General features: G+C 34.5%; 1 protein-coding gene across 2 annotated transcripts in view; it reads right to left on the reverse strand.

Moving 5' to 3' along the window:
* Positions 1-13,747, reverse strand: part of LOC100378306 (low density lipoprotein receptor adapter protein 1-like) — a 69,481-nt gene that overhangs the window by 53,955 nt on the left and 1,779 nt on the right. For both annotated transcript variants that reach the window (XM_085505641.1, XM_002732137.4), the window contains exons 2-6: positions 2,974-3,116; positions 2,293-2,405; positions 1,874-1,988; positions 1,666-1,765; positions 450-653 (exon numbers count right to left, since the gene is read on the reverse strand). In XM_085505641.1, coding sequence (XP_085361767.1) covers positions 450-653; positions 1,666-1,765; positions 1,874-1,988; positions 2,293-2,405; positions 2,974-3,116 — 675 coding nt within the window. The remainder of the gene's footprint in view (positions 1-449; positions 654-1,665; positions 1,766-1,873; positions 1,989-2,292; positions 2,406-2,973; positions 3,117-13,747) is intronic.

The raw sequence follows: 13,747 nt of genomic DNA on the forward strand, positions 1-13,747 counted from the left end.
AAAAACATGTTTTCTCGAACTTACAGGTCGATTATGTCGTGCCAAAGTGGATGCATGTGACTATGAATATCACAGCAGTGACTGTGTAATATTTATGACAATTAATTGTGTACGAGCTGAGATTTTGGCGGATAAAAGTAAAGAACATGAACCGGGGAAAGGGATGCGCGACTAATCTTGAATAATTACTACTGTCAATCAAAGTCATGTGATGTTGGACCGCTGAAACAGGATGCATCATAGGCTACGCAAGTGATTAACACCATGCATTAGAATAGCCACACCTCCAATTCACACTTGCCCGGGGCAAGTGAATTGGGCCTTTAAGCTTGGATGGTGGAACACAGTAAATGTATATTGATGCCATTAGTGAAAAAAAAAAAAACAATCATGAAAATTAAAATTCATCATCTCAATAGAAAATGTACTGTTTTAACCATCATAATTACCTTTTGGATGTCTTGGATTTTTTGGTGGAGGACTTAATGAAAATGGTGAACCTTTTTTCATTGGGCTTGTATTCTGTGGTGATGGAGACGGTGATGGTGATGGTGATGGCGACAACGATGGAGATGACTTGGTTGATGATGTATGTGTGTTTGTATTATTGATACCAGGTATTGCTTGTGGTGCTGACATTTTATTGGGTGACCCTGCAATTTAAAAGCGGACTGTTTACAAATGATGAAATGAACATATAGTATAACTTGGATTCATAAGATGAGGGTGTGTAATCTTGATAATAGTGATACCGGTTATATTATTTACTAGAAAGTTCCATGTATCAACTGAACTGTACTGACTAAACTTATCTGAGAACCCAATCAATGATTGAATTGAATTGATTATAGAATCAGAAATGAGCGAGTTTTCATAAACACACAAGTCATTTAAAATGACACAGTCCCAGTTAAATTTTTGAAAGTTCTCTTTGTGCTCGTCATATTAAAGCAGAGGGGTTGTCGCGAGCGTGTCCTTGAAACTTGAGTTCCAAGTGCCGTATACAACAAATTGTTTATTCACATCAAAACACATGTTCCGTGTAGTAGTAATATGGCCAAAAATAAAAACAGCCGTTATTCGGCCATCTTTGATCTGATTATGAAACACACTGAAATGTATGATGTATGTGCCAAATACGAATGAAAATGGTACATAAATTGTGGAAATATAGTAGTAAGGCCAAAAAATCAGATGGCTGTCAATCGGCCATCCTTGACCAGATTTTGAAACAAATTGTCATGGACATGCATTCTAACATGTATAAAGTACATGTATGTGCCAAATTTGAATGAAAATGGACAAAGCATGTCCAAAATACAACATTTTCAAAAAACAAGATTGTATTGCACACCCTTGGTTTATGAATCATTGAGTTTATAGCATGGTGGTTGCCACCCTGCACCGTGTTTGATACGAGTCCCATAGCAACACATACATGTACAATGCGTATAAAATACATGTTTTGGTTTACACAAATTTCAAAGATGCCCTGCATAATGACCATCCCCCTTCATTGATTGCCAGACGTCATTAAAGAGTGGCAGTCGTCGTGCCATGTCCTGTTCGATATGGGACTCATAGCGACGTATACAATGTGTGTAAAATACATTGTTTATTTACATGAAATTCGACTACCACCGCGCTTTAAATTGTATTTCTCACCTGTTTCATATGGCGCTAGATCTTCTTGTTCATTTGAGTCATCCCAGCATTCAAATGCTATGTTAAATGACCGTGCTACTGATAAAGTTAACTCTTCTGCCTGTAGATAATAATTTAAAATAGAATGAGGGGAGGTTGTCCTATGCAGCTGTGTAAAATGCAATCAATGGATACAAAACGTGTTCACAACAGTTGGTTCAAGTCTTACCTGTTTTCGTTTCACACACTGAAAAGCATGACACTCTAAACCATCTGTGTCTACATTTTTTGTGATGTACCCAAATACTTTATCATGATTTTTATCAGCTGTACAGTAGGAAATTCTGTCAGAATAAAACAAAAGGGAACTATTTTAACCTCTCAGTCACTGTGCATATTGATATTACAAATGAACAGACCTTACTTTCACTTTATGCTGTCCAACATGTCACCAATGACCAAATAGTTTTGCTATAAGGTGGGCGTATTAGTTATTACAAGAAAAGTAATAAATAATTCATACATACAGTATTTGGGAATAGTATACTTCTGAGACTTTCTGTTTCGGATTGCATATGACATGTTTCTGATGCAGTACGTGCATGTCTAAAAACTAATATTGTAATGACAAAATTGTTTAAAATTTACCTAAATATAGGGACTTCATCAATTTCTTCTTTAGTAGCCAGGTCAACCTGTTTAATACCTTTTGGTGAGACTGTTAAGGACACTTTTTGAACTTTGTATGGTTGCGCTTTACTCTAAAGAAACAAAAAAATAATACATGTATGACAGATACACAAGAAATATATATGAATAAAAATTATCAGAAAGTATGACTGAATCATAGGTTTTTTTAATTAGTAATTGTTCTGACATCTCTACATCTTGTTTAAGATGAAGTAGCTTTGTAGTTAATTGTAGCAATATTCAACTCATTGAGGCACACCATTTTATAGCAAAAATCAGTGCAAATTTGGCAATTGGATTGTTTGTATTGTTAATAAATGACTCAAAAAATAGTAATGTCTAGACATAACACTGATATGAACAAAGTCAGATACAGTGTAACCAACATTAATATAAACATTAAAGTCACACTAGTCCCAGTCTGTTGATACATGTACACATACCACCACTTTGATGTTTCCAATTATTGTTTCAGTTAATCAAACAAAATGTTCCATGCTGCTAAGGTTGAACTTTCCAGCCAAGTCATTCACTGTACAAAAGTTCATGACACGAATATAGAAGGAGTGACTGTTTACACGATTTCTTGAACAATACTGTCATATTTCACTGTAATTTATAATTGATAGCAAATCTCACCTGTGCAACAATTTGTTTGACTGCTTCTGCAGTGGCTGCCTCGTCATTCGGTAGATCAATGGAACACATACCAAGATATTTAACAGTGAATGTAACTCCATCTAATAATGGCTCCTTATTTCCTGACCAATCATCAGTTAATTCTACAAAAACAAATAAATGTATACACAATTAATTATATGTCTCACTGCCAAAATCAGTTGAAAACAACAACTGCCAAGTAACTGGAAGTGTGTATAGGCCAATGCATTGTGATGCTGTTTACATTTTTGCCAAGCAGCTCACTGATCAGCACTCCTTTGCAATCTGCTACAACAACATTGCCAGTTGTTTTATTAACACGTATTAGCATATGAAACACCTGATTCCAGTGACTCCGTGTGCATGCGAAACATAAATAGCTGAACGGTCCATAATCATATAACTGTCTAAACTCATGTGACACTTCTGTTTTCAAGCATTTCAAAATTGTCAAATATACCTTGGCAGTTCTTGTTGCCATATACATTGGTAACAGATTTATCTCTTTTAATACTGAAGTCAAATACACAACCTCTTGATAGAAGTACACACTGGTCTGCAGGAAGTATATGTTCATATAGATTTGTGAAACTGTTTCGCTATTTCAAGTTTATGTTCACTGTTGAATTAATACAAATAGTATTTTGTCGTTATAATCTAAATACTAAAATGTCTAAAATACACCCTGTAATTTTCTTTTAATAATTTAAATTTGTCTTTCTCTTCTCAACCTGGAGTCAGATTTTTTTGTCTTGAAGCTTCTTAATGTTTTCAAAATATTTTCTCTAGTAATTTTCTTAACATGTAAAACACCTTGAAAAATACTTCCTTCTTACGAAAATCAGTGATATTTTGAAGATTTGGAAAAAGTTAAAGCAGGGAAGTCGTCGCCTGCGCTTGCGTCAGATGGCCATAGCGTGTCATTGTTTACAAACAAGCGTCTACCCATGAGCCTTTGTGTTTTTAGAGTGTTGTTATCAGCGCCTAAGACTCTATTCCCACACGTGACAACCCACCTGCTTTAAGAGTAAATTATTTAGAATTCCAGGTTCCCAAATTGATGGCGTTTGCGCGTTCGTTTGTGAGCTTGCGCATATTGTGTGACCTGGGGTCAACAAACTGGAAGGGAGGACAGATTTTGAACATTCCAAACGTGCAGAGTCGCAGTGCACTGAACATCAATGTTTCCAACTCGTAACGTAAAAATTCCCCTGAAATAAAAATGCCATCATCTTTCAACTAACTCGTACCAGCCTCTGAAAATTTGCACACTATTCTGCCTAAGCAAGTAGAACGAGCATGCAAATTATCTTTGGCTATAGCGTAATATTTTCATTTTTTTTGCAGGTATTTTGGGAGTTTAAAAACTATACCACGGTCATCTTTACTCTAATTCAGAATAGTAGTTATAAATAAATAAACGCTGCTCGGAAACCCATGGTATTAACAAACAGTTCAACTCATTTGTTGAGCTCACTACCTAAGGCGCGTTATTTGTTCTATTGTGGAATTTTTTGTGATTCTAACTTATAGTTCATGCGCGTTCTTACGTTCCTATGTTCTATCTATACGTTATCACACTTGCTTCTATGTTATCGATAAAGAGCCATTGCTCGAAACTTCTTGCTATTTTTAATAGTTATTTAGGACTACGATTACCAAATATTATCATCAATATATTTTACTCTGATTCAGTCAATTTTCTCTGAAATCCAAGTTTCTCAGCTGTCTTAAATAGTTCTTCTAGCTGCCTTCGTTTGTACCTGCTCACACTCACTCCTGTCTTTAAAAAAACGTTTCAAATATGCTGGGTTGCATGTCTGCCGATGCTCTTTTGACTTTTTATATTTTTGTCCTACCCTCGCCTCGCTCGTTCCTTGGTAGGGTACGCATGCGCAAATATAATTACATTACATTACGTCTGACGGTAATTCGGGAATTGGGAATTAAAAATGGCCACCAGGATGAGATGGAAAAAAACACAATAGCTGTTACATGTATTATGGAAACAATTTTATTTCCATTTGATGTAAGTTACTGCACAACATGCATGGCAAGATTGTATTAACCTTTAAACTGAATTTGGTGCTAGTATCTCAACACCTGTAAATATAGTACATAATAATAATACGTAATAATAATAATAACTTGATTGCATCCTTAGAAATACAATGTTTCTATCAGTTAATAGCAATAAAGATTGGTTGTGATAAATACTACTACAAAAAGAAAGTTAGTTGTTAATAGGATAAAGCAAGTGTTACATATCAAATGGCATTTTCATTTCTTGATTGAAAGGTGTTGTGAATATAGTTGCCAATCTTTTTCATTATTACATCATCTTTTGAAGTCATCAAGAAATGTATGTAGCAGTACATGTATCGATTGTTAAAATTTAGAGGAAGGCGCGACATTGCACTTTTTAACGTTATCTGATATTATCGTCTAAAAATGTCTAAGTTAGACAGGTCTGTCGGGCAACTATTGGGACAGTTCGTTTTTCTCCGATATTATCGATAATATCGTCTAACAATGTCTAAAAATGACTAAGTTAGACAGGTCTGTCTGGGCAACTATTGGGACAGTTCGTTTTTCTCTGATATTATCGATAATATCGTCTAACAATGTCTAAAAATGTCTAAGTTAGACAGGTCTGTCGGGCAACTATTGGGACAGTTCGTTTTTCTCCGATATTATCGATAATACCGTCTAACAATGTCTAACAATGTCTAAGTTAGACAGGTCTGTCTGGGCAACTATTGGGACAGTTCGTTTTTCTCCGATAATATCGATAATATCGTCTAAAAATGTCTAAGTTAGACAGGTCTGTCGGGCAACTATTGGGACAGTTCGTTTTTCTCCGATATTATCGATAATACCGTCTAACAATGTCTAACAATGTCTAAGTTAGACAGGTCTGTCGGGCAACTATTGGGACAGTTCGTTTTTCTCCGATATTATCGATAATATCGTCTAACAATGTCTAAAAATGACTAAGTTAGACAGGTCTGTCTGGGCAACTATTGGGACAGTTCGTTTTTCTTTGATATTATCGATAATATCGTCTAACAATGTCTAAAAATGTCTAAGTTAGACAGGTCTGTCTGGGCAACTATTGGGACAGTTCGTTTTTCTCCGATATTATCAATAATATCGTCTAAAAATGTCTAAGTTAGACAGGTCTGTCGGGCAACTATTGGGACAGTTCGTTTTTCTCCGATATTATCGATAATATCGTCTAACAATGTCTAAGTTAGACAGGTCTGTCGGGCAACTATTGGGACAGTTCGTTTTTCTCCGATATTATCGATAATATCGTCTAACAATGTCTAAAAATGACTAAGTTAGACAGGTCTGTCTGGGCAACTATTGGGACAGTTTGTTTTTCTCCGATATTATCGATAATATCGTCTAACAATGTCTAAAAATGTCTAAGTTAGACATCTCTGCCAGAATTTCATTAGATTTTATTAGACGATAATTATCCGTTAATGATTTATAGGACATTGTCGCGCATTCATGAAAATTTAAGTATATTATTTTCCTCATGTTGTACTTTATTTTATTTTTCTCCTCATGTTGTACTTTGTTTGTCCTGGAATGTCCAAGCATTCATTGCAAGGTAAACTACATGTATGTAACTTGGTGACTTGTACATGTGACAAAGAAGGAATTTCTGAATCACGCCATAATAATTCAGATAAACAATGACTACTTTGATGGTTTTGTTTACCAAATGTAGCAAGGTCATGCCAATGTACTGGGTAAGTGCCATAAACAATACAATATTTCAAACACTTGTATACCACCAATCTTGACCACTCCCACTAGTATCAGATTGTCACATGCACTGAAGGACCTCAACACCTGTTCACAAAGATGTTACAAAAAAAATCAGACCACAAGAGTTTTTCTCAGCTCTTCAGACTTGTGTTCCAGTTAGTAAGGACCTTACATGTAGTTCATTGTAATATCAAGCATGAATTAAAGCAGTCTTTTAATGGGTTGACCATTAGAAACTCTGACAATGGCAGAAATGAAAAAAAAAAAAAAATTGTTCAGGAGATATTTGCAGGGATCAATAACAGAAAAAAAGAAATAATATTTTCTGTAGTGTGAAAAAGAAAATTTATCATGAAAACATCGCTCCTTTTCCCAAATCAAAATTAAAAGCAAAGATGTTTAATTCCTTGAACAATATAATATTTCTTACTAAGATGGGAAATTATTAACAGAGAATTAACAGAAAAATACAGCAAGCAACTCGTGGGTCGAATAGCTCAGCTGTTTCAGCAGCGCACAGTCTTGCAATAAGTGCATACATAGTGGATTTGTTAGTATAGATAACGCAATGTTCATTAAAATCAAATTTCAAAAGAAAATTACATAAATACCAGATACATGTATCAAACCAATTAAAGTAGAATTTTCCAAGGCTGAAGGCGATGACAACAGCAGACAATTATCTAAACCACCTGTCATTTTTTATGACAGTGAAACTAAAAATGAAATGCATAATAGGGAAAATTAGGTCATTTAATGTGATAATGACTGATATCGTTATTTATATCACAAAAGTTCAAATACCTGTTCTTTAAAGTGTAATTAATACAACCTGCATAATATATGGATACTGATCACTGAGTAACTGGAGAAATTTAAATACTAGTACAATTATTAGTATCAACAAGGTTGTATAATTTTTTATAATGTGGCAAGTGCTTTTGTAATGTACATGTAATAGAGCAATGGTCGATATGGGACTTATAGCGATGTACACAACGTGTGTAAAATACATGGTTTATATGAAATTCAAACACGTTGTGCGAGACCACCACGATTTAAGGTAGTATGGTACTCGCGAGTTTTTACATGTGCGCATATACATGAGTTATGATACTTCGTGCTGAAATCTGTTCATAATTAATCATTTTAGCATTACTCAATAGTATGTGAACCTTTTTGGTTCACTGTTGATCTGTTAGACAACAATGAAAACACATTAACCCCCCCTAAAAATATTGTTATTTTTTAATTCTACTAGACATCATAAAGCACCTTGCAAGATACTACAAATCTTTTTTTTCTCCATATGTCAACAAGCAAAATTTTGAAATACATTTTATTTTAGTGAAATGTCCTAAAACAGATGAAACATGCTATTTTCATCGCATTTTGTACATCGATTAATTCTAAATCTAGTGACCCCATGCTTTTAATCCATTTTCCTCATCCTGGTAAATTTACAAGAAACAGGGAAGTGATTTGATATAATTCATAAAATGAAAAGGGCTTTCATTTCCTTTTTCGTGTGTGTATGATGCAATTATTTAAAGTGACACTTGTCAGAACTGCATCTGTCTTTCAGTTCTTGGTTGGTCTTTTTAAACATGTGCACTATACACAGTTCAAAACATTAAACATTGCTCACAGTCGTAATTGAACATTTTTATCTAAGCATAAAACATTATATATACCGGTAGTAATAAAAGTTATCTTATCTACTTGTAGTTTCTTTCCAGTAAATTCTCTAGCTACAAATACTGGACTTTTACAATGTAAGTAAAACCAAACATGTTTGAGCACATGTTAGTTGTATTGGGCAGCATAATAGTATTTATCCCTCTCAATTACACCAATAGAACACTATCAACTCAAAGAAAAACTGCCATACCGACGACGATGTATAACTGTAGTGCTGAACATAATAACTGCCATGTGTTGGTATGTAGCGTCAAAGAAGATACATTCCTGTGTTCATTTACATTGATATCTTACAGGTTACTTTCCCACCACACCCAACATTCTAGAAGACCTAGATTAAATTGCTTTCACTTTATTTCAGTCACTATGAAATCAAGTTTTATTGTCTGAATGAATGAATGAATGAATGAATAGGGTCGGGGGTCACACGAGAGCTAGTCTGGAGTCTGGACAGAAGGAGGAACCCTCACACAAGTAAAATTTTCTCTGTAAATAAATGTGTACATTTTTGTGTTAATTGTTGTAGTTCAACAACCTTTTACTATAACTGTAAGTGAATTGTTGCTGTCACTTTTACGTGAAGAGTATAAAAGACTGATTTCAGTAGTCAGACGGTACAATAGAATACATAATGAATGAATGGTTTGAGAATTGAGGTGGGCTGGGGAGGGTGGTCTCAATTTGCAGTAAATTCTCCCACGTAAATGATACATGTGTCTATGGGAGAAATAAATATTTTTGGAATTCTATGATAAATCATACTAGGCATGTCTTTAGACTCCAGACCCATGGATGGATAAAAAATAATAAATCATTTACAATATTCAAATCACTTGAGAATTAAGTCTTGTGCTGACCTAGTTTCTCAAGAAATCTCACCTTTGTAAAGAAAGGCGAACCCATCTATGCACGCTTTACTAAAATAAATTCAGGATAAGAAGAAACTTTATCATGTTTTGCACAGGATGTGGTTAAACTTCCTCTTTAAGGACAGAAAAAAAGTTACTCAATGTCACCGGCATGTAGAGCATATCGAAGGCAACAGAAGAGAAAGTCCCAGGAAATAAAGACTTTCTAATACTGCTGACCACCCCTTCCCCACGTAAATGTACATCAGACTATCTAGCATTACTAAAATTTAGATAAAATTGGGAAAATGTTCTCATAAATGGAAATACATAATTATACGATCTGTATTGAAATAGATGAACATTGATTAATTGAACAAAGACATGTTGGGCTTCTGCTGACTGTTCACCAGTAGCCAATGAGCTATGGCGAATTACATTTAGATTTGCAGTCCTGTTCGACTCGTGGCTTCTGCTGACCGTTCACCAGTAGCCAATAAGCTATGGCGAATTACATTTAGATTTGCAGTCCTGTTGTACTTGTGGCTTCTGCTAACTGTTCACCAGTAGCCAATGAGCTATGATGAATTACATTTAGATTTGCAGTCCAGTTGGACTCGTGGCTTTTGCTGACCGTTCACCAGTAGCCAATGAGCTATGGCGAATTACATTTAGATTTGCAGTCCTGTTCGACTCGTGGCTTCTGCTGACCGTTCACCAGTAGCCAATAAGCTATGGCGAATTACATTTAGATTTGCAGTCCAGTTGTACTCGTGGCTTCTGCTAACTGTTCACCAGTAGCCAATGAGCTATGATGAATTACATTTAGATTTGCAGTCCAGTTGGACTCGTGGCTTCTGCTGACCGTTCACCAGTAGCCAGTGAGCTATGGCGAATTACATTTAGATTTGCAGTCCAGTTGGACTCATGGCTTCTGCTAACTGTTCACCAGTAGCCAATGAGCTATGATGAATTACATTTAGATTTGCAGTCCAGTTGGACTCGTGGCTTCTGCTGACCGTTCACCAGTAACCAATGAGCTATGATGAATTACATTTAGATTTGCAGTCCTGTTGGACTCGTGGCATCTGCTGACCGTTCACCAGTAGCCAATGAGTTATGATGAATTACATTTAGATTTGCAGTCCTGTTGGACTCGTGGCTTCTGCTGACCGTTCACCAGTACCCAATGAGCTATGACGAATTACATTTAGATCTGTCTGATTACAATAAATATTGACTTTCACCTTGAATAATAAGATTATAATTTCAAATATTCAATTACTCAGACAAAATGGTTATCATATTTTCATCGCGGTATATAATAATTAATAATAAATAATGCACAGTGTAGTTTCTCAAAAAAAAAATTAACAGTGAAAAAATGACACATGTATGTACTATATATGCTATAAATAGGTGCACAGGTCAAAATGCTGGAGTACCCTCTACCTTAAACAAGCCCTATTGGAGAGAGTTGGTAAGAAATTCTTGCCAAACCATTCTATCTACCAGACATCACAATTGGCATAACATTCACGTCAATGAAATACTTAAAATTCCTGCAATGCATAATAGGATAAGAGAGTGATTTACAACATCAACTTTCTGGAATATTCCACCATGGTATGAAGTCACGAGTTGTACTTCCTTGGGTACAATATGTCAGAGGTCAATGATATACATGAAATACTAGCTAATGATGTTAGAAAATTAAGGGAGCTTGTACCGTACCGCGACATGTACTCAAAACCTTATTTGACCTGAATATCCTTATATTGGCTGAGAATGAAACAAAATAAAATTTGGATAAATTCAGTGATTTTTAAAATATACAGAATTAAGACTGCTTTCGAATGTTTTACTGATAGGGCCCATCAGTGTGAACATATACTAGCAATAAGCAGTTTGGATCAGAGCAGGCCAGGTGCACATGATAGATGTGCATTAAAATATAGCCTTGTTACTGTATTGAATATCAGATAAAAAAAATGATACCAGGTAAAAATAGATACATAATTCATAACTCAAGTATTTATATAGTATTTGTTGACACTGATACAAATGAGATATTTGTACAAACCTGAGTCATGCCACAGCACGACAACTGTTAATATACATGTACATGGGAGAGAAGGTACACTTTTTCCCCAAATTATATGACATTTTTTTAATAGTATAAGCATGTTACAGGATGAAACATAATACTTGGGTCAATCGTTAAAATTGCTCTATTAAAATAACCTAGATTCATAATTTTTATTACTGTAGATCTAGTTTTAAAAACATACATTTGTACAATAATGAACATATGTTTTGACAGATGTATACATGTAACTTAACCATGCAGTGGGGAGAGGTATTATGGAAATAAGAACTGATGTAATTTTAAATGACATGTGCACCCATGGGTAATAGGCCACCTATACTGCCTGTATATTTACCAGCAGCCTGCCTTCACCAAAATGAATATACAATGACAGTGTAATGAGGACACCTGTTCAATCTGTTATTCACAACAACCCTAAGAGATTAGTAAATTGTGTAAAACTGCAAGTCATGAATTATACGATCACCATGGATACAGGGCATGGTTTAATCCTCATACACAATCATTTATACTGGTATTTGATATTTAAAAAAATTTACAAGTCCATAAGCTAAGATACTAGTGAAGAAACTCAAATTATTCACACTTGGTCAAAATAAATATAATAAATAATATCATTATTAATATACATGTACCGATACATATATTGCCAAAATGAGTTTGAGTTGGCATTCAGGGAGAGGGGCGAATTCATTGATTGTAAGGAACCATTAATTAGAGACGTGCATATGCCAAAATAGTTGATTGTGTAATATTTAGAATTGAGCTTTATTTGACATTTTAGATTCATAAATACAAAATTTAATGTAATTTTTCAAAAAATTACGTCTGATTGTCACCACCCAGACTGCCCTCACCATGCACCAGCTTGGTAATGTAATATTTAATGACAGTTATGATAACTATGACAGATACTAGAATGACAGGGTAGTTACCGATAGGTGGTCATCATTCCATCTTAAATATAAAGTATAAAATGCAGACCATGCCATACATACCAAGATCATGTTTGGACTAGTCATATGACTGCCATGTGATGTAGACTCATGAATAGCAATGACGTAAATGACACCATTCACAGAATACCATCATTCATTGAAATTACAATGGCGCCACATGAATGGGAAAAGTTATTGCAATTGTAAAACTTCAAATTGTATTTAACAATGACTATACAGTTTGTAAAGGTGAAAATATCGAGACGTACAACTGTATAAATATACAAACAGGATAAAGGCTCAATTTTAAAATCAAAATCAATGTTTTCTATTACTAGAATAAATTTATTTAATGAACTAGCATGTTGCCATAGTAACATAATATAATGACAAATTCTTTTAAGGACATAACTTGTTACCATGGTGATCATGGTAATTCATGCTGACCATGAAAAAAATTAATTTTAACAGTTTGAAAATACTGATAATAGAAGATAATGGTCATTTAATTGTATTAATTGCTTGGTTGTTGGTAATGTTTCCTTGAACACTACTCAATGACCAAGAGATTATGTTACAAACAAACTGCACATTCTTCCACACAATGATTTATAGAATGAAATTATGCAATTTTTTTTTTTTTTTGAATATTGGGACAAAAGCTCTGGCAAGAAAAATCTATTGCAATTAAATGATGATTAATGATTAATGATTAATTGTTGGGAGAAGGGTAGGGACTAGTTTAAAAAAAAAAAAAAAAAGATTTTTACCATCTGCTACATTTGTTATTGTCACATGACCTTTACTCAGAACTCGCATAATTACTGTCACATGATCATTAATCATGATTTGCAGCAGAACATTGCAGTTACCAGGTAGGACATAGGTGAAAACTACAAAACAGAAAATTATGGCAACATGCCAATATTTACACTGAATCTGTTCCATTGAGGATTATCAATGGGGTCTACACTACTGTATTTAGGATAGAAATTCCTTTTTAACAATCAACCAATCATCCTCACTCTAAGAAGATTAACTATGACCATGTGCATGGTGCCCTATTATTCACTAATCTAAATTTATGATATTTAGTGGCCAAAATAAACAGACAACTTGGGCGGGGATCATGTGAATGTAGAATCCATCAGGTGGTAGGGGATGTATAACTACATGTGTATAATAGTTTGAGAGCAAATTTTTGTAACTTTACAGAAAATAAACCTCCAAAACTTTATCAGGGCATGTAGGCAATGAAAAACTATGTCCATTTGGTAAACAATTAACCAAACACTATAGACAAATCTGTACAAATTATTGCATTGAAATATTTTATGATGAGAGACTGGCAAAAACAAGAAGTGACCTAAACA

The sequence above is a fragment of the Saccoglossus kowalevskii genome, chromosome 11 (genome assembly GCF_978046115.1).
Source record: "Saccoglossus kowalevskii chromosome 11, keSacKowa6.1, whole genome shotgun sequence".
Classification (NCBI taxonomy): Eukaryota; Metazoa; Hemichordata; class Enteropneusta; family Harrimaniidae; genus Saccoglossus; species Saccoglossus kowalevskii.